This window comes from Canis lupus, chromosome 12, assembly GCF_048164855.1.
Source record: "Canis lupus baileyi chromosome 12, mCanLup2.hap1, whole genome shotgun sequence".
NCBI classification, from domain to species: Eukaryota; Metazoa; Chordata; class Mammalia; order Carnivora; family Canidae; genus Canis; species Canis lupus.
In genome coordinates this window covers 64,516,550-64,539,930 of record NC_132849.1, presented here as the reverse complement: position 1 = coordinate 64,539,930, position 23,381 = coordinate 64,516,550, and the positions used below count along the sequence as shown (strand labels likewise).

The 23,381-nt window shown below is 64.4% G+C and overlaps 1 protein-coding gene across 1 annotated transcript in view; it reads left to right on the top strand.

Annotated features, from left to right (window-relative positions):
* Positions 1-23,381, top strand: part of SNTG2 (syntrophin gamma 2) — an 85,516-nt gene that overhangs the window by 4,105 nt on the left and 58,030 nt on the right. The window contains exons 4-9 of the mRNA XM_072768947.1: positions 1,951-2,007; positions 2,088-2,145; positions 8,980-9,023; positions 9,113-9,154; positions 12,515-12,602; positions 17,722-17,813. Of these exons, the coding sequence (XP_072625048.1) occupies positions 1,951-2,007; positions 2,088-2,145; positions 8,980-9,023; positions 9,113-9,154; positions 12,515-12,602; positions 17,722-17,813 (381 nt within the window). The remainder of the gene's footprint in view (positions 1-1,950; positions 2,008-2,087; positions 2,146-8,979; positions 9,024-9,112; positions 9,155-12,514; positions 12,603-17,721; positions 17,814-23,381) is intronic.

The following is a 23,381-nucleotide window of genomic DNA, read 5'->3' as shown; positions in this document are numbered from 1 at the left end:
TCTGGAGTGGCTGTGAGGTCACGGGGGGTCGGGACCCGCCGGTGGGGCCTGGGCCGGGGACGCCTGGTTTCATTGCCATCCATGGATGCTCACAAGTCCTGTTCTGAAACTCGGAATTCTTACGTACGGACGAGGCCACCGTCAAGCTGGAGCCCGGGTACGGACACCGCCCCCATCACGAGCGCCCGACGGCCGAGCCTTCCTCCCCGTGTGGACCCAGCGATGCCTCCGCGCTGCACGGGGGAGTTTGGAAGACCGGGAAGCTCTTCCCGAGAGCCTCCGCATCCTGACGCTTCTGTGAAGCCTGGCACTTTCCCGGAGTTCCCGGGGCTGCTCCGTGTCCGCGGCCCGGGCTGCCCACCCCCGACGGCATCCCCCCGCCATGCCCGCCGCGGCCCGTGCTGGGGTCCCCCTTCCTGTTCTTCTGCGGACGGCGGCCCAGCCTGTGACCCTCCAGCCCAGATCCTCTGCAGATACCGTCCCACGGGGATGGGACGGCGACACGGGTTGGGGGGCAGGCAGTTGGGCGCGGGGCCACTTCCTACGTGGGAACGTGACCCTCAACTTGCAGATGGAGATCTCGGCCTCGCAGGCGTCCCGTCACGCAGCCTCGTTTGCTCTGAAGGCAAGTCGACGGGTGGCAGGGAGTGGATACGGTAACGTGAAGACCGGGCCGCGGGGTCTGCGGGCTCCTTACCCACGTGGTGGAGCGTCGGCGACCTGTGTCCCTTCCTCACCTGTTGGGACGGGCGCCCCGGAGCTCTGCGCGCATGGACCCATTTTGCCACAAGGCGACCGTTTTCTGTTTTCCCCCACGATCCTCCCGAGGCTCCGGGGCTTTGTGGGGGAAGCTCCGCACGCACAGGGGCTGCGCCGTCCTCCCGCCCCGGGACTCGGGTCGCATCTCCTTCCGTGGCCCTCTGCGTGGCTGGGTCGTGCTCCCAGCATTCAGGGCGACAGACACCCAGGTCCGTCCCGTCGGCCTGGAGCCACGTCCCCGACCCTCACCCACACGGTCCCCGGCGGGAGCGTTACACCCACAGGGAGGCGCGCAGGGCGAGCTTCCCAGGTGAAGTGTGACCTCCTGGGGTGGGACAGACGCCCCGTAAACCCTGGCTCTGTCCTCATCCCGGGTCCCGCGGCCCCGCAGCCCCTGCCTTGTCCCCAGTCACCATGCTCGCACCCACACTCGACCAAACAGACCAACAGTGTCTACACTGTCGCTTGGAAGCAGGAGGAAGCGTGACATTCCTGGTATTCCCATAAAATCCTTCTGGGGCTGGAGCCGCGTGACCCTCTGCCCCCTCCGCCCCCTCAGCTGGCACGGCTGGCTGACGGTCGATGGTGGGTGTAGACCACGCAGAGCCTTGCTGGTGACGTAACCATGTACCGGCCTTGGAGTTGCTGCTGGTTGCAGCCGTGCCCAGACCCCTGGCTTCGTCACCACCAGCCGCGTGAGCCCAAGACGGGGATTCCAAGCACGTGAGGCTCAACGCCAACCCCTGAGACACGGGCCTGGAAGTGGTGGGACTCGCAAGAGGAGCGGTGGGAGGGAGCCAGGCTGGGGCCGTGGGAAGAACGGGTGCGCTGGGAGCGGTTGCAGCTTCGCCGGCCTGTCCCCGGGCACGTGGCCCTTTCTGGGGCCTGCGACCCTCGACCAGCGCAGGCGGGGCCCCTGCAGGACTCGGCCGAGCATCGTGCATGCGGTTGTGGGAGGGCCTGTCCGTGTGTCCGTCGTCCGTCCGCTGGTTTATCAGCGTCCTTGTGGCCCAGGAACTCCGCCTGCAGGGGCGAGGCTGCTGAACGTGAGCACGTGAGCAGGGGTCCCTTTGCAAACGTGTTTCAAACGGTGACTTCAGTTTAAACAAAGAATCTTTTATCTGCATTTTGCACTCACTGTGATGCTGCGTTTTAACCTAAACTTATTCTGTTTTCTAAAATCTCTTAAAGCACAGAACTGTTACGCTTCGCAGACAGCCCGGTGGCAGCTTGGGTCTGAGCATCAAGGTAGGCACGTGTCCTTCCCCGTGAGGCTCCCCCGTGCGCGGGTCGGCGCGGCCCTAACCCTCCGTCCGTGTGCGTTCCAGGGAGGCGCTGAGCACAGGGTCCCTGTCGTCATATCGAGGATGTTCAGAGGCCACACAGGTAACGCGGCCGGACGCTGCTGTGCACCGGGGGCGGCTCGTCAGGCGGCGCGCTGGAGGCTGGCAGGCGGCTGCGCTGTTTGTCGGCTTCGTGGTTTGGCTGCTGTTTTATGTCCATCTCCTCTGCGCCCCCCGACACGGCCGTGCGGATTCACCTCCGCCGACACCCCAAGCCCTTAAGGAGGTACCGACTCCCCGCGGGGCCATCGGAGCCGCGCTCCGGGCTCGGGGACCACAGGGGCTGGGACGCCGGGCAGTCTCGGCAGGTGACCAGGCGCCCCTGGCTGCAGTCGGCCGCGCTCACGAAGCGTCTGCGGGAACAGCCGCGTCCCGCCCTCCAGGAGCAGCGGCCGCGTGGGCCTTGGGGGCGAGCACACCGCACCCGCCGCTGCCTCAGGTCACCGTGCGCAGAAGTGGAAGGTGCACGTGGGGTTCCTGCCCACACTCCCGGGTTGGGCGGCTGTTTTTGCAGCAGGGAGAGCTTTCCAGTAAATTCACTTTGTTAGATGGTGTGTAGGAGCTCAGCTCCTTCCTTGTTTTAAGAGTTTATTTACGTATTTGACAGAGCGAGTGAGTGCAGGCAGGGGGAGGGGGAGCTGGCTGCTGGCTGAGCCGGGAGCCCGACGCAGGACTCGATCCCAGACCCTGAGGTCATGCCCCGAGTTGATACGAGGGGTCAGACCCGACCCGACCACCCAGGCGCCCTGACCTGGTCCCCTGCGACCGTGCACCCTGCCAGGGTGGGAGCGTGGGACCCCGGGCTGCGTGTGCAGGGAGGGACTCCTGTCCCCGAGCCGGACGTGAACGGGAAGGGGGAAGGGGCCTCTTGGGTCCGTGGACCTGAAATCAGGGGCCGGGGTGCGGTGACCCACGTGAACTGGGCTCCTGAACACTGACGCCCCGCACTAGGGATCCGGCCGGAGGGAGCACTGGAGGACCTGCTCTGCTTTCTCTCAGACGCTCGTACTGTTCGCCCGCCTGCCCGCCTGCAGCCCCATGTCAGAGCACCCGGCAGCCCAGGGACGCCTGAGAGCCAGTCCAGGCCTTGGGCGTCCACCGCGTCCTGCAGAGGCGAGCGCATGGGGACACCGACTGTGACTCATTCGTGCAGAAATAAAAGATTTCAGGAGCACCTGGGGGCTCAGGGGTTGAGCACCTGCCTTCGGCCCAGGGCATAATTCTGGGGTCCTGGGATCGAGTCCTGCGTCGGTCTCCCTGCTTGGAGCCTGCTTCTCCCTCTGCCTGTGTCTTTGCCTCTCTCTGTGTCTCTCGTGAATAAATTCTTTAAAAAAAAAAAGGTTTAAATCACCACTTTGCATCATCCAAACCACTACGCAGTCCGGCGACTTGGCGAGTTGGGATTTGCTCCTGGAGACCAGAGACTCCGGGTGGGTGGGTGGTGGGAGGTGGGACCCTGTCGGGCCGGGGAGATGGCCAGCACCCTCTGCGGCTTGGAGTCCTGCCCTGGTGGCGGCAGGTGTCGCCGTCCCCAGAGGGAAGGCCCAGCCGTTGACGCAGCTTCCACCTCCCACTTGGGGAACCTGACGTCCTGCTGGTTTGGGGTCAGGAATGGGGCGGCTCTAAGCTGTAGGGTCAAGGGGCCATCGGGCTGCCACTCGTGCAGCCACGTTGACAAGCTCTTGGGGAGAACGCATGTTCGGGGCGTCGCGTGTTCGGGGCGTCAGCTGCAAACCTGCTGTCAGAGACCTGGGAAACCAGGCAGCGCGGGGAGGCCCCCACGTCCAGGAGGCGGCCGCCATGCATGAACTCGCCTGTGCGGGGATGGGCGTGAGGGGTGTTGGTGCGACGAGCTCCGGGGACGCAGCCGTCGACAGGGTGCTGGCCGTGCACATGAAGGGGCACGCGGACAGCCTGGGCGGACCTGCGGGCGAGGACTTTGCGGACGGCCGGTAACATCTGTCGTACGTCCAAGGGCCACGGGGCTGCCATGGGGAGCAGGCGCGCTGGCGGCTCGGGCACGTGCGCAGGAGGGGCCTCGCACGCGGGGGACATTGGGGAGCATGGAAGCGAGCGGCCGACCCGCGTGTGCTCTGAAGGGAGCCCGGGTGCCGTTCTGAGCTGCCGGCCAGCCCCACAGGGTCCCTGTGTCCGTAGCGGCAGCCGCGTCCAGTGGCCTTGGGTCGGATACGCGGTGGCTCCAGGGGTCAGGGGAACGTGGGGGGGTCACAGCCCATGGCAGGTACGTGCCTTCCGGTGCGCGGTTATCTGTGTGAGGCTGAGGGGCTTGGAGCAAGAGCATTTGAATTAACGGGTGATTTCCCAAGGATGTGACATCCACAGAGGGGAGCTGCTGGGGGCAAGGGCGGGGCGTGGGCGGGGCGCAGATGGGGGGCTGGGTGGGGTGCAACCGGGGGCAAGGGCAGGGTGTGGGTGGGGTGCAGCTGAGGGGCCAGGTGGGGTGCAGATGGGGTGTGGCTGGGGAACCAGGGAGGGTGTGGGTGGGGTTCAGCTGTGGGACCGGGCAGGGCGCAGGCAGGGTGTGGCTGGGGGGGTGCAGGTGGGGTGCGGCTGGGGTGTGGCCAGGGGGTTGGGTGGGGTGCAACTGGGGGGCTGGGTGGGGTGCAGCTGGGGGGCTGGGTGGGGTGCGGATGGGGTGTGGCTGGGGGCTGGGTGGGGTTAACTGAGGGCATGGGTGAGGTGCGGGCAGGGTGCAGCTGGGGGACCAGGTGGGGTGCAACTGGGGGCCCAGGGAGGTGCAGACTGGGAGCCTGGCCGGGGTTGCACCTTCCATGTAGTTCCCGAAGCGCTTGGTGCTCTTCGGCTCTGCAGGCAGCGCCGGCACACCGTGCCCCGTGTAAGGCCGTGCCCGTTCGCTCTCGGGCATGGGCAGAGCTCCAGGCACTAGCTTGTCCTCCCGCGGATGGTGCCCTCCCAAGTGTGCATTGCACGGGGAGGCCAGGGCACACGCACGGACACAGGGCGTAACATCGGTTGTCGATGGTACTGTGACGAGAGCCGTGGATGAGCCGGCACCCCCTGCGCCCAGGCGTGAACCGTGGACCTTGAGGGAGCCTATCAGTGGGGACGTGCGGCACCCTCGTCGTGCGGTGGGGACGCTGGGTCACGTGCACCACAGAGATGGTCCGAGGCCCCAGGGCCGACTCCCAAGACCCCGTGAGGTGGGGCCGAGAATGAGCATCACGGAGGTCGTGGATTCAGGTCCAGGTGGGGAGGCGTGGGGCCGTGAGGTGCCCCAAAGGAGCGGGGCCTGTCCTCAGCACGGCGCACGTCCAGTCGTCCGCGTCCAGCTCGCCCATCCTTCCGCGGAGCCGTCCTGAGCAGCCAGGGCTTCCGCTCCGGTTACACCTGCAAGACGGCCCCCGTAGGGCACGGAGACACGGGGCGGCGAACCCTGGGAAGGGCCATCTGCTCATCCGAGGAGGAGGAGGCCTTCGAGCAGCCTGTCACCCCCTTAACTGGAAGTGGACCCCAGGCCCACGCAGGCAGGGGGAGGGAGAAGCAGGCTGCCACTAGTGGGGAGCCCGACGCGGAGCTCGAGCAGCGTCCTGAGCCGAAGGCAGAAGCTCAGCCGACTGAGCCACCCAGGCCCTCGACTGCTCCGTCTTTAGGGCCCACAGCGCTGCGCCCTTCTTCTTGCTCGCCACGTGGTGACGGTCACGTCCCTGCTGGGCCCTCGCCCTTTCTGGCTGCACCCCGCCTCCTCCGCTGCTTCTCCCTGGTTCTCCTGTTGCAGGAGCTCGTAGCTGCCTTCCCAGGCTGTGCGCTTGCATCTGCGCCGGGCGTGCGCTCGGTCCTGCCAGGGAGCCAGGGGCGCACGGGGACGCGCGGACGAGTGGGAGGGCAGGTGCGGCGGCTGCGGGACCGCGTCGCGGAGCGAGCGTGAAAACTCTTCGAGGTTCCGGGTTCACACGGAAATTGTTCCTAATTTACTGTGTTTTATGCATAAATTTCCGGCAACGTGTGGCCGTTGCCGCCTGACTCTTTACTTGTTACTGGTTGAGGAGCCACCGGTGGTTACCCAACTGCGAAAAAAATCTTAGACGTGACGTAGTGAAATTGTGCTGCTCAAATCTGGAAACTCCAGCGTCTCGTCCCGGTTAGGCCTCTGTTTCGCGGTGACGAACGAGCTGGTGAGCACTTGTTCCTCGAGTCTCCGGTTGACCTCAGCGCCTCGCAGTCGTGCATCTGGGGCGGCGCCGCCTTTACCTTGTACAGAAATGTCTAAAATGTGTACGGGAAGCGCCTGCATACTCGTGGGCTTTTGTTTTTCTAATGATGACACGAAGGAATAGGATATAAGGGGCAGAGGAAATGGTGAGGATCGCAGCCCAGGCCGCGTGGGGCCCCGCGCCTCCGCGTGCAGCTCTGCGACCCCCGCCCACCGCCCTCCCTGACAACCGTCCCTGCTGCGTACGCCTGGTCCCCGGGGACTGCGCAGGACCTCGGCCTGGAGGAAGAGCAGGATCGGTACCTGGACGCGTGCACACGTGGATGCCCGTGCTCGGGCCGGGCCTGTGTGTCGTCACAGACCCGTGTGCCTCTACACACCTACGTGTGAGCGTGTGCAGAACGCACCGTAGCCACCTTACCGGAGATGTAAGCTCCGCGGTGGAAGGCCCACTACCCCGGAGGGTGTGGGGAGAGCTCGCTCGCCGGCTCCGGTCCGAGGATGGAAACGCCACCGGGGCCTCGCGGCTGGTGCGCGTAGGATGCCCGTTCTGGAGACGGCCCTGGAGTCTCGACGCGGAATCGAGGAGGTCGTTGGTCCTGGTTGGCTTCACTGTCCTCGCCGTGACGCGACGGGCGGGGAGATCTCGCCGACGCACAAAGATCGGACATGAGCGAGAGGCCGGCCCAGCTGGGTCTTGCGGTCGGCAGAGGCCATCAGGGCGTCAGGACCACCCCTCTGTCGGGGGCGCTGGGCGGGGCAGTCCCCCCTTCCCTCCAGGGGTGCGCCACGCTGAGCCGCCATCTGGGGCTTTCCCTCGGTCGGCGTCCTGGGGCAGCAGCAGGATGGACCGTGTGAGCCACTGAGGGCTTCATGGGGGAGCGCCGCAAGGTGCCGGGCAGCGGGGACGTCAGTTGATGACCCCGTGAGAATGTGGCCCAGTTACTAGGCTGTCCCCTCAGCCAGGACTGGGGCGGGTCCCACGGCCGGAACCGGAAGCTCGGGGCTCAGCTGGGGTGGGCGGGGCTGGGAGTGTGCGAGGGTCTGAGGCCCCGAAGGACGCACCTGCCAGTGGGACGCAGGTCTGCGTGCATGCATGACGCGCGTGTGCATGAGAGCACACAGGTGGGGAACGTGCATGCGTGGGTGTGAGCACGTGTGTGTATGGCTGTGCGTGTGGGTGCATGTGCGTCTAGGGCTCGGCGCCCCCTCCCTGGCCCGTCCTGCGTCAGCCCATCCACCTGACCGAGCCCCATGTGAACCCACCTGGTTCCTGCCCGGCCTCCGGGCAGGACCCTGGCACGTGTGTTCTGGGGTTTCCCGAGGTCCCGGCGCGCCCACAGACTAGGTGTCCTGCGCCGAGCCTCAGCTGCCCGCCGCCCGCACCTCTCGTGGGTCAGGCCGGAGTCGGATGTGGACTTGACCACGTGAGACTCCACAAAACCCGTGTAGGCCCAGCGTCCGTTAGCCCCGTGTTGCCCGGCGCGGGCTCCACCTGACAGAGAGTGAGCCCCTGACGCCAGCCTGTCCTGCTCCTGCCCCGGCTCGGGCCGCACGGGTCGGTCGGGGCGCGGGGGGGGCTTCCTGGGCAGAGTCCGTGTAGACGAGAACTTGGTCGATTCCCTGAACTCAGGACCGTGGCGGTTGGCAAACTAAAGGCCGTGCTGCCTTCTCGTCGTGTGCGATGCTCGTCGGAGACCAGGGATGGCATCGCTAGCGGCAGCGTCGGGCGTGCGTGGGCCTAGGGCCGGCTGCCGGTTGGAACGGCGCCGGCTCCCGTATTTAACCAAACACTAAAGACTGAAGCCAGCTCACGGGGCGGAAGTGGACACGCCGTAGTGTCGGGCGGCTGTGCTCGGGCTCCCCGGGCGCCTTCCCGTCCGTGTCCTCCACACCGAGTCTTTAATCACACGCGAGTGTGTGGAGTCCTTCCCGAGGAAGAGCGGGCACGCGCATGTCTGTGGGCACGTGATATTCATGTTCCGTGTTGTGAACACACGCGTGTCGTGGAGGTAACTCTCTTAACGTGCTTAGCCTTGGTCTGTCTGCTCGCCGGGTGGGGCTGCTCCTGTGCTGCTGCCATCTTGCCTCCTCAGGGGCCCCCGCACGCGCATGTGCACACACGCAGCCCCTGCACGCGCATGCAGGCCCTTGTGCACCCACATTGCCGTGCCCCACGCACACTGACACACACGAGCTTGCATGCACGTGGTCACCCACAGGCGTGCACACACCCAGACACACGTGTTCACATGCACACTCATGCACACACGTTCACACAGGTGTGCACACATGCGTACTGGTACACAAACGTGTTCACATGCACACATTGCCCATACCCCACGTATGTGCGCCCTCCTGCACACACATTCCTTTGCATGTCCAGCCACACACATGCACGCACATGCACCCACACATGCACGCGTACGCACAGCCATACATACACGTGCACACACCCACGCATGCACATGCCCCACCTGTGTGCTCTCATGCACACACGTGCCCACACAGTCACCCACCCTCGCGTGCACGCCCACGCAGTCCCCATGCACACGTGTGTGCACGCTCATGAACATGCATGTGCCCCCACACGAGCCACCCCAGATGCTGCGACCCTAAGCTCGGGCGAGTGCACGGTGTCCCTGAACGTCTGCTAACACCTGTGCCGCTGTTGCGACCCTGCAGCCGACCGGACGGGGATGCTGTTCGTGGGAGACGCCATCCTGCAGGTCAGTGCTCCGAAGCGCAGCCGTCGGCTCTGTGTACACTACGGTGATCAATTGTCATCCTCAACCTTCTCCATTTGTCGTCTGTTCAGGTCAACGGCATTAATGTAGAAAACGCGACCCACGGAGAGGTGGTAAGTGTGGCTCGTCTTCTAACTTTGGTTCTGCTTGTCGTGTCCTTTGGTTAGTGTTTTTCTCTCTAAATTACGTTTCACCGAGTGGGTCATAGACGCGGAGATTGAGAAGGGGAGAGAAGCCCGAGGGCCTAGCGGGCGCGTCGCTGAGGCCCCTGGCTGCACCCTGCGCCGTGTGCGGGCCATGCGGGCGGTGCGTGCTGGCCGGCGACGGGCCTGCAGAGGCGTGCGGGGCGCTGGTGCTGCTCCGCGCCGACCCGGGAGCTGCACGCTGGGGACTGCGGGCGCGGCAGGCGTGCTCTGGGCGCTCCGCATCCCATGGGCAGGCAGGGTGGCTTGTGGGGCACACACCTGCGGACGGCCCGGGACGGGGACCCCGTCCTTCTGGGTCGGGTCAGGCTGCAGGATACAGGGAGGACGTGAGGGGCCCTGGTGCACATGGGGCGGGGGCGGGCCGGGTGGCTCCGCAGGGCGTCTCAAGTGACGGGGGGGGGGGTGAAGGGGTCTCCGGGGGGCCCAGGGCAGGGCAGGGGTGGCCCGGGGGGGGTGAGCCCAGAACACCTGGTCCAGGGGCACTGGCATCACCGCCCCTCACGGGGAACAGGCGTGATTTCAGCCTGTGACAGCCCCGAGGGGGCGGCAGGCGTCCCTTCCTCAGGGTTCAACTTTCCATAAAACCAGCCTCAGCTCCCGGCGCGGGTGACAGCTGCTCCCCGACGGTCACCCGAGTGGGGCCCACTGAGCTCTGGGACTGCGGCTTGCAGCCCGTGCTGTTGCCCGCCCACCAGGAGCTCGCGTGCACCCCTCCTCTTCCCTCGGGGCCACGCTCGGCCCCCGATCCACGCCAGGCGTTGGGGAGGCACTTATGGCTGGGAGCAACATTTGTGGGTCTCGAGGGACCGTGGTGTGGGTGTCGGTGCCCGCGGCTGGGGCACCCCCACCTGTCACGGTCCAGCCGCGCGCCGGGTGGGTTCCTCTGCGCAGGTTTGCTTTCTCGGGGGACGGACAGGGCGCGACCCCGAGGGACCCCGGCCCGGGGAAGGCCGGGGAAGGCAGCGTCCCCCTGCAAACTCCTGCCTGCGCGAGTGCTCGGCACCTTGGAAACAGGCCTGCTCCGATCCTCGGGCCCCACGAGCTTCTCAGTCAGGTTGTGGGGTGTGTGCGCGCCTTGTCACAGTCATAGCGCCTGCAAGACACATGAAACCTGCGAAGGTCTCATGGATCACACGGTCCACACCAGCACGCGTCAGAGCAAATCATCGGAAAAGGAAGGACATCAGCCCTGCTCGAATGCCGAGCACCCCAAGACGACTCGTCCCCCCACCCCGCCGCGCTGCCCCAAGCTTCAGAGGAGCTCTGTGCCGCGGCAGGACAGAAGTCTGCTTATTTCCAGGTGACACGTGTGGGACACGTACCCCTCTCCTCTCCGGCACATTCCGCACCTCGCTCCGCATCGGGGCCCGGTCAGCAGCCGAGCGCGACAGCCGTGTGCGTGGGCAGGAGGAGGAGGAGGCCACCCTGCGGGTCGGGGGCCAGGCCTGGGGCGTGTGTGCAGGCGCAGCTCCCGGGCCATCGAGGCTGGAGTGGTTTGGTGTGGCAGGACGTGTCCCGGGGATGTTGTCGTCACCCTGCGCCCTCACTGCCCGGCCTGCCCCTTCCAGGCCACCCCCATCCCCGTGCCCCAGGGTTGCGGTGTGGGTGGGGGGAGGCCCCGTGAGGACAGGATGCAGGAGGACATGGGGCGCGGCCTCGGACACGGGGCCCAGCGTCCACGACTCGCCCCTGACCTGGGCTCTGGCCTCAGGACCCTGGGGAGGACCCTGCAATGGAGCCCCGCCCCCCGGCTGGCTAAGCCCCTGGGTGCTCGAGTGGCTTTTGTTGAGATCTCGGGAAAGTCGCATGGAAGCTGCATCAAAGGATGAGCCTGGCGTCCCCAGGACCTGACACAGCTGGGCATGAGTCGGGCAGCCACCCGCAGCCCCGGGGGGACAGGACACAGGCGCCCCAGGAGCACAGTGCAGGCCGACGGGCGCGGTTACGAGTCTCCTTAGGGGCAGGGGCAGCCCCACGTGTGCAGATGCAGCTCCCGGGCCGTCGAGGCTGGAGCCTGTTGTTGCAGGGGCTGAGCTGACGGGAGAGGGTTGGAGGCGTCGGTGAGCGTGGACGCCCTTAGTCGGGGCTCACGGATGTTGTCGAACACACATACGGACGTCACAGTAGGATGGAGACGATGCAGGATGAAGTGGAGCCTGCATGACCCCAGGAGGGGCCAGAACACCCCGGGCACGCAGGACGTGGAGGGCGACGGTCCCCCGGAAGAGCCGCCCAGCTGCTCCAGCCCTGCGCCGCGGGCATCACCGTCACTCGGCAAACCCGACGTGGTGTCGCCGGCACTCAGCACACCTGCCCCAGGACACGCTGTGGTGCCCGGGTCCTCGGGGGCCTGGTCGGCCTTTACTAAGGGGGGAAGCGTTAGCGCTTCCCAGTACATTTTGTCCCCAGAAAGGCTCAAGCGATGGAAGGTGCGATGGGCTCAGGCGTGGAGCGTGTGGGACGTGCGTGTCTCGAGTCAGGAAGAGCGTGAGCAGGCCGGCCGGCGCGTGTCTGCCCGCAGAGACGGGTCACGGTGACCTGACTTGCCATCGGGGGACGCTCACTTTCCAGGCTTCAATCTCCGTGAGCTCAGCGCATCTCGGATGCTCCGGGGCCGTCCCCTCCTCGAGGTGGCGAGCGTCTGCCGTCCCACCCATGTCCAGAGAGGGGGGCTGCTGCAGGCCGTGGGCTGTGGGGTCGCTTGGGCCAGACGGCGACCTGCGCGGCGCTCCCGACAGGTGCGTGATGGATCCCAGGGGTCCCGGTGGCCGTCGGGTCCTGCTGCATCCTATCCGCGTGGAGAGGCCGGTGCGGACAGTAGGGATGCCCCACTGTGCCCCCTGGTCCGGGGGCCGTGACGCCCCATCCCCCCCAAACCCTGAGGGTGACCCAACGTCCAGCAGGGAAGCGTGGGGTGCGCAGAGGGGGCGCCTGCCCGTGTCTCTGGGGTAAAACCCTATGGAGACCCCGAAGCTCGTGCGTGTGGCTGTGTCTCGGTTCCTGGCTCCCCACGTCTGAAAACTGGCGATTTGAGCCGATAAACAGCCCTCACCTGACCTGACCTTCAGGTGCTCGTCCTCAAGGGCGCGGGAGGCTGGTCTGCCCTGAACATGGGTGTGGGCCGCTGTACGCGACCTGGGGTACCTGGGGCCGTGGGGTCATCGCCCGCGTGGAGCAGAGGAAGCAGGCCAGGTGCGTAGGGATCTTGTCTTTTTAGCTGTGTCCCGTCCTTTCGTGATGGTCAAGTCGCTGTTCTTGTGTCGACAGGTGCACCTGCTGCGAAGCGCCGGCGACGAAGTGACCATCACCGTCGAGTATCTCAGGGACGCGCCGTCGTTTCTGAACCTCCCGTCAGGTAAGGGGCCGCGCGACCTTCGGGGCCCTGGGGGTTTCCTGCTCCCCCTGCACGTCCACACGGACGGCGCTGCCCAACGGGGGCAACTCGGGGCCGCGCTCGTGCTCTGCGGGGGGGACGCGTGGGGACGCCTCCGCTGTGCGTGGGCCTGCAACCCCGCGTGCTCAGCATCCCCAGGCGTCCTGTGAGGCCCCGCCAGGTCAGCTCGCTGGGTATAGTCACCCCTCCCCCCCGCACCTGCAGAGAAACACGTTTGCAGGTAAAATATCTGGGTCAGCTTGAGGAGTTTATACCACAGAACAGGGGATGATGGTGAGTCTACACTGGGCAGAGCCTGCCCTGCGCTCACGCGGGGGTTTCGTTCTCATACCTGAGCCCTGACCCGGTGGCAGGTGGCGAGTCGCACGTCTAGGAGGACGTGTTAATGTTGGGGTCGCCGTGACCTTTACCGACTACATGGCCGCCGTGTCCTCACAGCAGGTGTAAGGTCACCCCCTGGGGCGGAGCGGGGTCGGGTCCTGTCTTTGCAGCCGGGCCGGGCGCTGGGCACCTTCGTGCTCACGGGGCTGTAGCCGTGCTCGTCCCCTCGCAGTCACGTCACATCCCCTCGCGGTCAGGTCTCCCACCCAGTGAGTGTGTGGATCAGCCCAGGGCCACCCCGTGTGTTTGGTCTTCTCTCCCTCCTGCGGCTCCCCTGCTGTGGAGCCTCCCATCCCCCTACCCGCATCCCTGCCATGGAGCCCCCCACCCCATATCCTTTCTCCCACCATGGAGCCCCCCACCCTCCACCCCGTCCCCCATGGAGCCCCCCACCCTGCACCCCATCCCGCACTGTGGAGCTCCTACACCCCATCCCCGACCATAGAGCCCCCCACCCAGCACCCCATCCCCACCGTGGAGACCCCCCACCCCGAACCCTGTCCCCTGCCCCAAACCCCGTCCCCTGCCATGGAGCCCCCCAACCCCACACCCCATCCCTCTCCGTGGAGCGCCCCCACCCTGCACCCCATCCCCCACCATGGAGCCCCCCCCCACCCGGCACCCCCTCCTCCATGGAGCCCCACACCCCACACCCCATCCTCTGCCGTGGAGCCCCCCCTGCGCCCCGTCCCCTGCCATCTGGGGCTCAGCCTCCGCACTTGGGGCATCTGTGGCAGGAGGAGGGTCCACGTTTGACGGTGGTCGAAGGCCTGAGGCCCTGTGCTTCCCTCCCTGAGGACTAGAGTGGACCGGCTTCGGGCAGCGTGTCCCTGCCAGACCCCAACGGGGCGACGGCACCCCCGGCCTCTGTTCTTGGGAAGCTGGGCTTCCTCCCGCTGCTGCAGAGGGGCGGGGGAGAGGCCGCGTGCCCCCTTCCTGGGGGACGGCATGTCGCGGTTGGGGCGCTGGACGCGAGCCCTGGGGGCGCTGGGGTCGGAGCGCTGTCTGCGGGGCTGAGACAGGGCGCCCAGGGCAGCGGGAGGGGGCGGGAGAGGACAGAAGGTCAGAGCGCCGCAGCCCTCCCCGGGTGGCTGTCCCTCCCCAGCAGCCTGCCCGCCAGCCCCCAGGAGAGGACGACCCTCGGGGACGCGGGCGCCACAGGAGCCCTGCCCTGGCAGCTGCGCCAGGTGCCGGGGACTGGGAGAGGCGTGTGGGCGCGTCCAGCAGCTCGCGGGGAGGCGGCAGGCGGCTGGTCCTCTGGGCTGCGGTGACCGCGCCACAGCGTGTCACGTCCTGGAGGCCGCAGGTCCCGCAGGACGGTGTCAGGCGAGGACCCTGCTCGTCATGTCCTCGGCACCTTTTACAAGGTGACCTCCCCGCCTTCTGCAGCACCAGCACCTGCGTGTTCGGGGACTTAGCTTCAACCTACGCACCTCGGGGACACCCCGTCAGGTCACTACGGAGGCGACGTTCGGGTGAAGCACGGGGACTCGCGTGGGCAGGTGAAAGCGCGCGGAAGCTGGGGCGCATGACGTGGGGACGTCTTCCTCGCCCGACAGCACGACGGCTGGGGAAGCGTCAGTCCTCGTCCTTCTGAGTCCCGGGATGTCGTACAGCGACGTGGCTCTGAGACGCTCGTCCCACAACGGCCTCTGGCCCTCCCGCCGCCCGGGCTCCGGCCTCAGGCTCCGTGAGCGAGGACGCCAGGGTGTCCCGGGTCTTTCCAGAAAAACAGAAAGGCCCCGAGTATCGGCCATGCACACGGACGTCACACGTGCGGCATCGTGGACGTGGACGGCGGTGCCCTCGTGGCCTGTGTGTCCGTCCCTCCACCAGCCCCCGACCCCAGCATCTGTCCCGCAGGCGTCTGTCCCGCAGGCACCTGAGGCAGGTGGGGAAGGATGCTCGGTGCTGCAGGCCAGCAGCAGGGGCTTGACCCGGAGCCACCGCGGGCCTGAAGGGCATGTCCCCGGCCGGGGACGTCGGGGGACTCTGAGCTGCCGGCCAGAGGGCAGGGGGCTGCGCTGTGGAGAGATGCGTCAACACCGGCCGTCAGCGGCCTCGTCGCTTCCCCGGCACCGCCGGCCGCGTCCTGCCGGCCCTGCGAGGTGACGTCGGCTGGACACCCAGGTCCCCATGTCTGTAAAGGCCTCTGGCTGCCATGAGGAGGGGCGCCAGCTGTGGCCGGGCCCCTGGGCACATGGACTTGCCCCCAGGCTCCCTCGGCCGCAGGGACACTGATTCTGCTCGTTCAGTAAACGTCCCTCCTGCTGTGGTTTGGTTCCTTAGGAAACTCTGGTGCCCTGAGCGCGGGGGACACGCGGGGCGCCTCCCACACTCAGGCCGTGGCGCCAGGGCAGGCTCGCCCTTGCCTCGCCCCCCCCCCCCCGCCCTGCAATCGGGTCATCACTGGCGGGAGCTGCTCTGCGCCGCAGCGGGGACCACGCCTGGACCCCCCGATCCCGCATCCCTTGGCTGCGGCGCCGTCCTTGGCCATCGTGGAGGATACGGGACTTAGGGAGGCGTTGACTGCTCTCCAGCCCGGGGAGCCAGATGAGAGCCCACGTGGAGACGCTGAGGGGCGCCCCGTGCCGTCCTGGGGGGGTGCCGTGCAGTCAGGTACTGGACCAGTGGGGTCGCCCGATGCCAGCGAGCACCCCTGGGGGAGCAGAGGAGGACCGAGCGCGTCTCCCCAGATCTCGGGCTGCGCGGGTCACTGTAAATGCAGGAACGCGGCGTCCCACATGTGTGGAGAGGGGTGTGCGGGGGCGGGGGAGGGGGTGGCCGGTGCGTCTCTCCACGGCAGGGGCGGGTTAGGGGCCGTCGGTGTGGCTGCAGCTCCGCGTGCCCCAGCGCTCAGCCTCTGTCTGCGGGGAGCGAGCCCGGTGGCCGGGAAGGGCTGCACACGTGGCGTCACCGGACCTTGGTTTTGATCCAGGGAAATGGGTGAAGCTCGAGGGCATCTCGAGTTCACGTGTCCCAGACGGTGCCAATCGGGCTCCGGGGCCTCAGGCTCGCGCTCCCCTTCCTGCAGGTCCTTGCCGGGGGGACACTCCCGGGACACGCGTGGTCACAGGTGGCCGGCTGTGACACATCCTGCAGCTCTGCGTCCTTGGTACCCTCCCCCCATCCCCCGTCAGGCACCCAGACGGCCCCAGGCCAGGACCCGGGTCAGTGCGGGGTGCACAGAGGTCCCCGTGGGACAAACCTGGGTGCTCGTGCTCGTGGCAGGGGTCTCAAGTTCTCGTCTTCACGTGGCCTCACCACCAAGATGGGGCCACAGGTGCTCAGGTGGTGCCGGAAGACGTCGGGATGGGGTCGTCGGAGAACGCCTTCTGTTTGAAGCCATCCTCGCGTGTGGGGAACGGCAGGAAAGCTTTCTCCTTTCCCTGGAAAATTCGCTGTTGCGTGAAGGTCTGTGGCTTCATCTTCGTCTCGCTGAGCCGTTCAGAGCCGGGGGCGTCCTTCCCAGAGAGGGTGCTCTGAGCCTGAGCCTGAGCCCCGAGCGCCCCGAGCGCCCGAGCCGCGTGGACTGGGACAGGCACGAACCCAGCTGATTTCCTTGCTCTGTGGATCGACGGCGCTGGGTGGAGCGCCTGGGGCAGAGCCTCGTATTTTGAGGAAGCAAATAAAACACTCTCGGGGCTTCCAGCCTGGTTCCCGGGAAGTTATGGGGACGTCGACGATGGTGTGACCGGCGCAGGCGCCCTTTCTGTCCCTGCCCGGGGCCACCTCACGCCGCGGCCCTGAGGGGCGGGGACCCCAAAGCCACGGGCGGGCAGATTTGGGTGCAGCATGGCCAGGACGCAAGGGGCAGGAGAAACGGACGTGTCGGGGCGTCCGGGGGACTCAGTTGGGGAAGCTTCTGACCCTTGGTTTCAGCTCAGGTCACGATCTCGGGGTCATGAGGTGGAGCCCGTGCTGGCTCTGCACGGGGTATGGATCCTGCTTGGGGTTCCCTCCTCCCCCACCCCATCCCCCATCCCCCATTCTCCACCCCCCTCTCCCCTCCCCCCTCCCCCCTCTCAAAATAAGCCCCTACACGAATCTGTAGGGCCCGTTGAGCTTCCCCGTGGGCAGCTTGGTGTCTGCGCCCGATGGGATGCATCGTGTCCAGGCTCCCCGGCGGCGCGGTCTCCATTCAGCGGGGGCGACGGGCGCGTGGCGGAGGAGCCCATAGGTCCCAGCGGTTACCTGCTGACGGCGGGTGAGGTGCAGGCGTTCCCGGCCCCCGACCTCTGCTCCCGGCCGGTCACGGGGTTTCTGCGCATTGAAGACCTACCTGATTCGTCGTGGGTCTTCCACTAACGCGAGTTGCCGTGGCAGGATTAGCAGAAAACGTCAAACAAATCAGTAATTCGAAAATTAAGGACAGAAAGTCAGGACTAGCGTCTACATTAGCCGACACGACCGTAGTGGCGGGAAGTACGGGCGCTGAGGTCCCCAGGCCGGAGTGGACAGGCCCCCCGGCCCAGGCGGGCGCAGGCTCTGCACCCTGGCGCGCGGACCGGTGAGGTGGCCGGTCGTCCACTTTCTGCGTGAGGCCAGACGGAGGGGACGCTGCGGGCCGGGGGCCGGGAGGGCGGGCGTTGGTGGCACCGCCTGTCCGGGAGTCGGCGGGGGCCGCGGGAACCTCACGTGCTCCGGGCCGGGGTCGGTGCCTGCGCTCCTCTGAGTGACCGTCTCTGCTTGTTTCCAGGGTCCCCGGGGCCGGCCGGCGACCACGGCAGCGGGGCCTGCTCCCCCCTGTTTGACAGTGGCCTGCACCTCAACGGCGACCCCAGCAGCACAGTAAGCGCGGCTCCTCTCACCCCCTCTGAGCGGGAGCGCGGCCAGCCCACACGCCCCGGGGCTCGCGGGGACCGAGGAGGGTGCACGGGGCAGGGTGGAGGCCGCCCCTGCGCCGCGCGGACATCGGGCGTGATGCTCGGGCCCCACGAGGCCGTGCTCCGAGGCCAACCCCAGGCCGGCCCCATGGGCCACGAGCCCCCCCCCCCCCCAGCTGCTGACCCAGGGCTCAGAGCGCGGCCAGGCTCCCTTGAGAGGGCGCAGGACGGGCTTCACTCACCCTCGGCAGGGGCCCTGAGCCAGTAGGACGCCCCGTGCAGGTGGAGCACGTCCTCCTGCCCCAGTCTCCTCCCCACCCCGATGGCTGGGCCCCCGCGGTGCCGCCTCCCGCAGGCCCAGAGCCCTCCCCGCTCCCCGCGGCGCCTGCGGCCCCACAGCCTCCCTCCAGGGCACGCAGACCCGGATCCTGTGAGCGGCCTCAAGCTGGTCTGGGGGAAACAGAGCGGCTGCTCTCCTCAAACGCCCGGCCGCTGGGCCTGCGGGGAGGGCCTGAGGACACGTTCCTAAAATTGCACCCTTTTCATTTTAATCTTTTAATGTAGCTCTTGATATTTAAAAATTGCGTTAGCGTCTTTGTGAGTTTTGAAGCAAAACACTAAAATACTAAAAACCAGAGCCCAGGAGCTCAAGTCAATGATATGGGTGCCAGGCCCCGTACCGTTATCTGGCGCGCCCAGAAATTAGCGGCGTCCTGAGTCCAGAGCTGCCTTCTCCTTGGTCAAGGATCGCGTCATCGGTGTGTGGACGTCCCTGAAAATAGGCCGTTTTGTTTTATTTTCAGGCTTATAAAACATCACTCTGTTAGAGGCTGCTCGGTTTGTGCCTCTAGTTACGGGCCTGTTTTTAGGGCCCATGCGTGTCGTGTAGGGGCCGGGTGTCCTGTGTCTGCCGGTTGCAACACGGCATCTAACTCTGTGGATGTGCTGCTGTTTATTTATCGATTATTGATCAGCAGCGAACACGCAGCTTGTTCTCTGGGTTTTCCATCACTCGGTGCTGAGGTACGGCTGCAGCCACCCCCCGCCAGGCCCCTGCTGCAGACACCGGGGCTGGGCTCCCAAAGCAGCGGCGCCGCGTGTGCAGAGGCGAGCAGGTGCGTGTGCACCCGGGAGTCCCTGCTGGCCTGCGGCTTCGTGCTGCTACAGACCTTTTGGGTTTAATGTTTGCAAATACAGGTGTGTCGCAAGGATTTGTTTCCATTCCCGCCGCCAGCGCGGGGCCGTGTGCTTTCTCCTCTGCATTCGCCTTTGCCTGTTCGGTGAAGCTCTGGCCACGCGCTTGTGCGTAGACTCGAGGCTGCCCGTGTCTTCCTTTCTGACCCGTCGGGATTCCGCGCGGATGCTGGGAGCCGATACCCTGGGCTCCAGGTCGCCGATCCTCAGTTTACAGCTAGCGTTTTTGTTGTCCTTGCACAATTTTTCTGTAAATAGCCGTTGATTTCAGCGTCGCTGAACGCACCTGCGTCTCCATCTCGTGGACTTAGGGAAGCTTCTCTTGCCTTTGCCCGTAAAAGAGATTTGCTTGTATTTGCCTCTAAATACTTCCCGTTTGCTTTCCCCTTCAGGTCTCATTTTTGTAAAACGTGGGAAAAGTGGGGGTCAGATTCAGTTTTTTGGGAACCACTGGTGACCTGTTTCCTCAGGGACCGTGGTGCCACCTGCATCCTCGGCCACGCGTCCTGACGGCGGGTTCACCGCTGACCCCAGTGTGCGCCGTCCGCGTCCCTAAGCCGGTTCTGCTCTTAATCCCTACGTGTCTGTAATTCATCCTCCCCTCTATGGCTCCCATCCTCTCTCTCCCCTGTTTTCGTGTGAATTTTTAAAAGCTCTGGTCGGGTTCCGCGGGACTCTGGGGATCGTTCTTGTGACCGCACAAAGTTTAGGCCGACAGGGCACGTCCTCTTTCCTGTTGCGGAAGAAACTTCGGGCATCTTTAATATTTTTCCGTAGGGTTTATGTTTATCCTTTTTGAATCCTGACAACAGATTGCTCATCCTCCCACCTCTTGGCTCCACGGGTCCACACACCAGCCGTTTCTTCTCATGCTGACCCCGTAATCCTTTCTCTCCGTTTGCACCCTTGCGCGCTCTTGCTTCTCGCGGCACAGTCTGACGCCTCATCAGGGTGTGGGGATGGCTGACCTGTGCTCTGGCTTTTGTCCCCGATCGCGGACTTTGAGGTTTTATTGGTCCCATTTTGCTACATCATCTTCTTCTTGATTTTAAATTATTTTGCTTAAATTATTCATGCGTCTTTCTTCTAAAATTGTCCTCTGCACGTTTGAAATGTGGATACTTGCTTTCCATTCCTTTAGAGCCTGCCCTTGAGGCTGTGCGCTGGGGCTGCTTTGTTTACGGCTTAGAGACCCACGGCGACTTGAGCCCCTTCCAGGAGGATGCGGGACCCGGTGACTCCGCCGTCCCCGCTGCCCCCGCTGTGCGGGCTGAGGCCCCTCGCCCCGCAGACGTCGCTCTACGTGGGGAGGTTTACGGCCGCCCGTCCTCTACCCCGACCTGCTGTGCCTGATGCTCTCACGGAATCGGCGTCCCGTCTCCTCACCGACTCTGCTGGAAGCCACGGCCTGTGGGCGGCAAGTCTGTGTCCAGCTGTTTGACAACAAGTGACTGTCTCTAAACGTGGGCGTGTTTCCGTGTCTGTGGTTTCTGGCGTCGACGCCGGGAAGCTCTCTCCATGTGGCTGCGGGTACAGGGGTGTCTCCCGGGGCAGCTTCCAGCCCGGTGACCGGATTCCTTGTCTTCAGCACCTTGTGCTCCCCGAGTGTGCGTCCTCGGTCTCCATCCTCTGTGCACCCTCACGGGCCTCCCGCCATCCCCAAGTGGGGCTCCGACCGCCTGCCCAGCGCCCCTCTGTCGCGGAGCCTCGCCTCTCCACGGTTCCCTTTGCTGCCCGAGCATCTCGTAGGCCGGTTCCTGGGATGTCCAGCTCTGTCCAGCGTCCTGGTTGAACCGTCTGCTGAAGGCTGTTTTCTTTAAAACCGTCACGATAATGTGATTCCTCCTAAAGGAGAGAGTATGTGCACGGCGTGGGACACACCAGCAGTCACTCGGGAAAGGGGACACGGCCTGTGGGGGCGGGGGGCACACTCGGGAAAGGAGCACACGGGGCGGGGAGGCCCTCCCGCGGCCCCCGGCACCTGCTCACGGCCTCAGGCCGTCCGTGTTCTTGGGCTCCGTGCACACGAAACTCTCGCTGGTGCAGGCACGGTGACGGGCGGGTGCTGTGGGTGCGTGTCCTCGGCCGTCCTCCTCACCCTTACCACGGCAGGGGGACGAGGGACGCAGAGCTTATAAATCCTCTTGAATTCACCGGACAGTCCACCTTCAGACAAAACGTCCGAGTTGTTCAAAACAAGTTACAGAGAATCTGAATCTCAGAGTCAAAAACTAGTCATTTTTTAAAAGATATCAAGACTCCGGGTGCTATAAACTTTTTAAAGACTGCCCACCCGGTTTTCAGGATGGAAACAATAATCCCACGAATGATCTGGCGGCGGCTAGTTGTACGTTCGGAGCCGTCAGGCCTCCTCGTCCACGTGCGGCTGGGCGCTGTCATCGTCCCCCGTGCTCAGCAGCGGATTGTGTCCAACGGCAGAGATCGTGCTGGAATCACGGTATCTGCGGTCTCAGAAGGAACAGACTCCACCCTGTGCTGTGTTTCGTGGAAAGAAGAGTTGGAATCATCCTCAGACTCAGGATGTGGCGCATTTCCGACTGCGCCGTTTTCAGGATTGCTCCGATCCCTTTCCCTCTCCTGGGCCTGGGGCCGCCCGAGCGGGGGACGGAGTCTGCTCAGAGCAGGGCTGTGACCTCAGGATCCCTTGGGGCTGGACTTCCGGCCCCACGATGGACCCCACTGACCCCGCTGCGTCTGGAGCCTCTCGGGTGGAGGTGGCCCGGCCTCACGGGACACACGCTCCTGTCCACGGTTGCTGGGCGCGTCCCTGTGTGGCCTTGACCGCTTCTCTGTGTGTTTAGCGCCCTCGGCCCCCAGACGTGACCCCCCGCCCCCTGCAACCCGGGGTCGGCTCTCGTGCTCCCTCCCCGCAGCTGCGTGTGCCTCATGTGGTTTACAGTTTTGACTTCATCTTTGCTGTCTCTCTATCAGAAATCCTCCCGGGATAAATATTATTCACCACAACAAGGTCTCGGGCGCATTGCCCTCATCTATTTAGGTTGAAAATTGCAGAATTTGTTTCTACGCTTCCCCGTGACCTCCCACTCCCCTGTGAGCCCGCTGGCCCCTTGGTACCGGGCAGTGGTCACCTGGGCGTCAGGGAGGCCACAGCACGCACCTTGATGCTTTCCTGCCCAGGAAGGTCTCTGAGGTCCTGAGCGGGACCTGGTGCTTCCGCCCTGTGCTCCCACTTGAGTTCTCGGGTGTGCACCTGACCCCCCGGGCCCCGAGCGACCAGATGCTTGCCTGCCTCCGGCTGCACTGGTGGATGCAGAGTAACACTGGTCTGAGTCCTGCCCCTCGTGAGGAAACCTTACCAAACCTGCAATTAAGGAAAAGAAACCTGATAGCAAATACCTGATTTTCTAAGCTCCAAATTTCAAAAAAAAAAAAAAAAAAAAAGCTTTAGGAAACTGGGGTATTGCAAAGAACGAAATGATTCAAGAAACATACAGGAAAAAATATATGAATACGTAAAACAAAATTTTATAGAAATTATGAGAGAACAGGCAAAAATTGGTCCATATTTCCAAAAAAAAGAGCAGAATAATAAAATAATTAAACCAGTAAGCTGCTTAATGAATAGTAAATAAATACAGAGACAATGAAGGAAATGTTTTCATGAGAGAACAGATGGGCTCCCAGGTGGAGATAATGAATGAATGAATGAATGAATGAATGAATATTTGACCGTTTGATTAAAGCAGGAGGCGCTTACAGGGAAGTATGCAGCTCGGAAGCCGCAGCTCAGGAAATTCCATTACACTTGTCGCACATCAGACTCCGAGTCCCCCGCCCCACAAGGAAAGGTCACCGCTACCTTGACCTCGGTCAACATAGGTTAATGTTGCCTGAGTTTTTTGAATTTCAGATGGAATCACATACTCTCACCTTTGTTGCCAAAAAAAAAAAAAAAATCAATCTTAAAACCAACGAGAGAAAACACTTACGAAAATTGACAGTTTCATTGACAGCAGGTTTCACGATGGTAACAGAGGAAGACAGAGAACCGTCCGGTAATGTTGTCAGAGCGATGGGGACAGAAGTACTGTTGATCTGTCCTGCTCCTCCCAAGGCCGTCTCTCCAGGACAAGGTAGAGATGGAGACTTGGCGACACGAAGAGAAGCTGAGAGACTGTCACCAGCCGACTTCCACCAACAGAATTTCCAAGGAGCGCATTTCAGGAAGAGAGATTAAAGTGACCTCGGAAGGGCAGCTGGAGATTAAAGACAGAAATATGTATGTGGAGCTACAGAAACGTCGTCTGTGTGAAGTGCTAGCAGCTGAAGGAGCAGAGATGTGGGCTGCGGAACATAG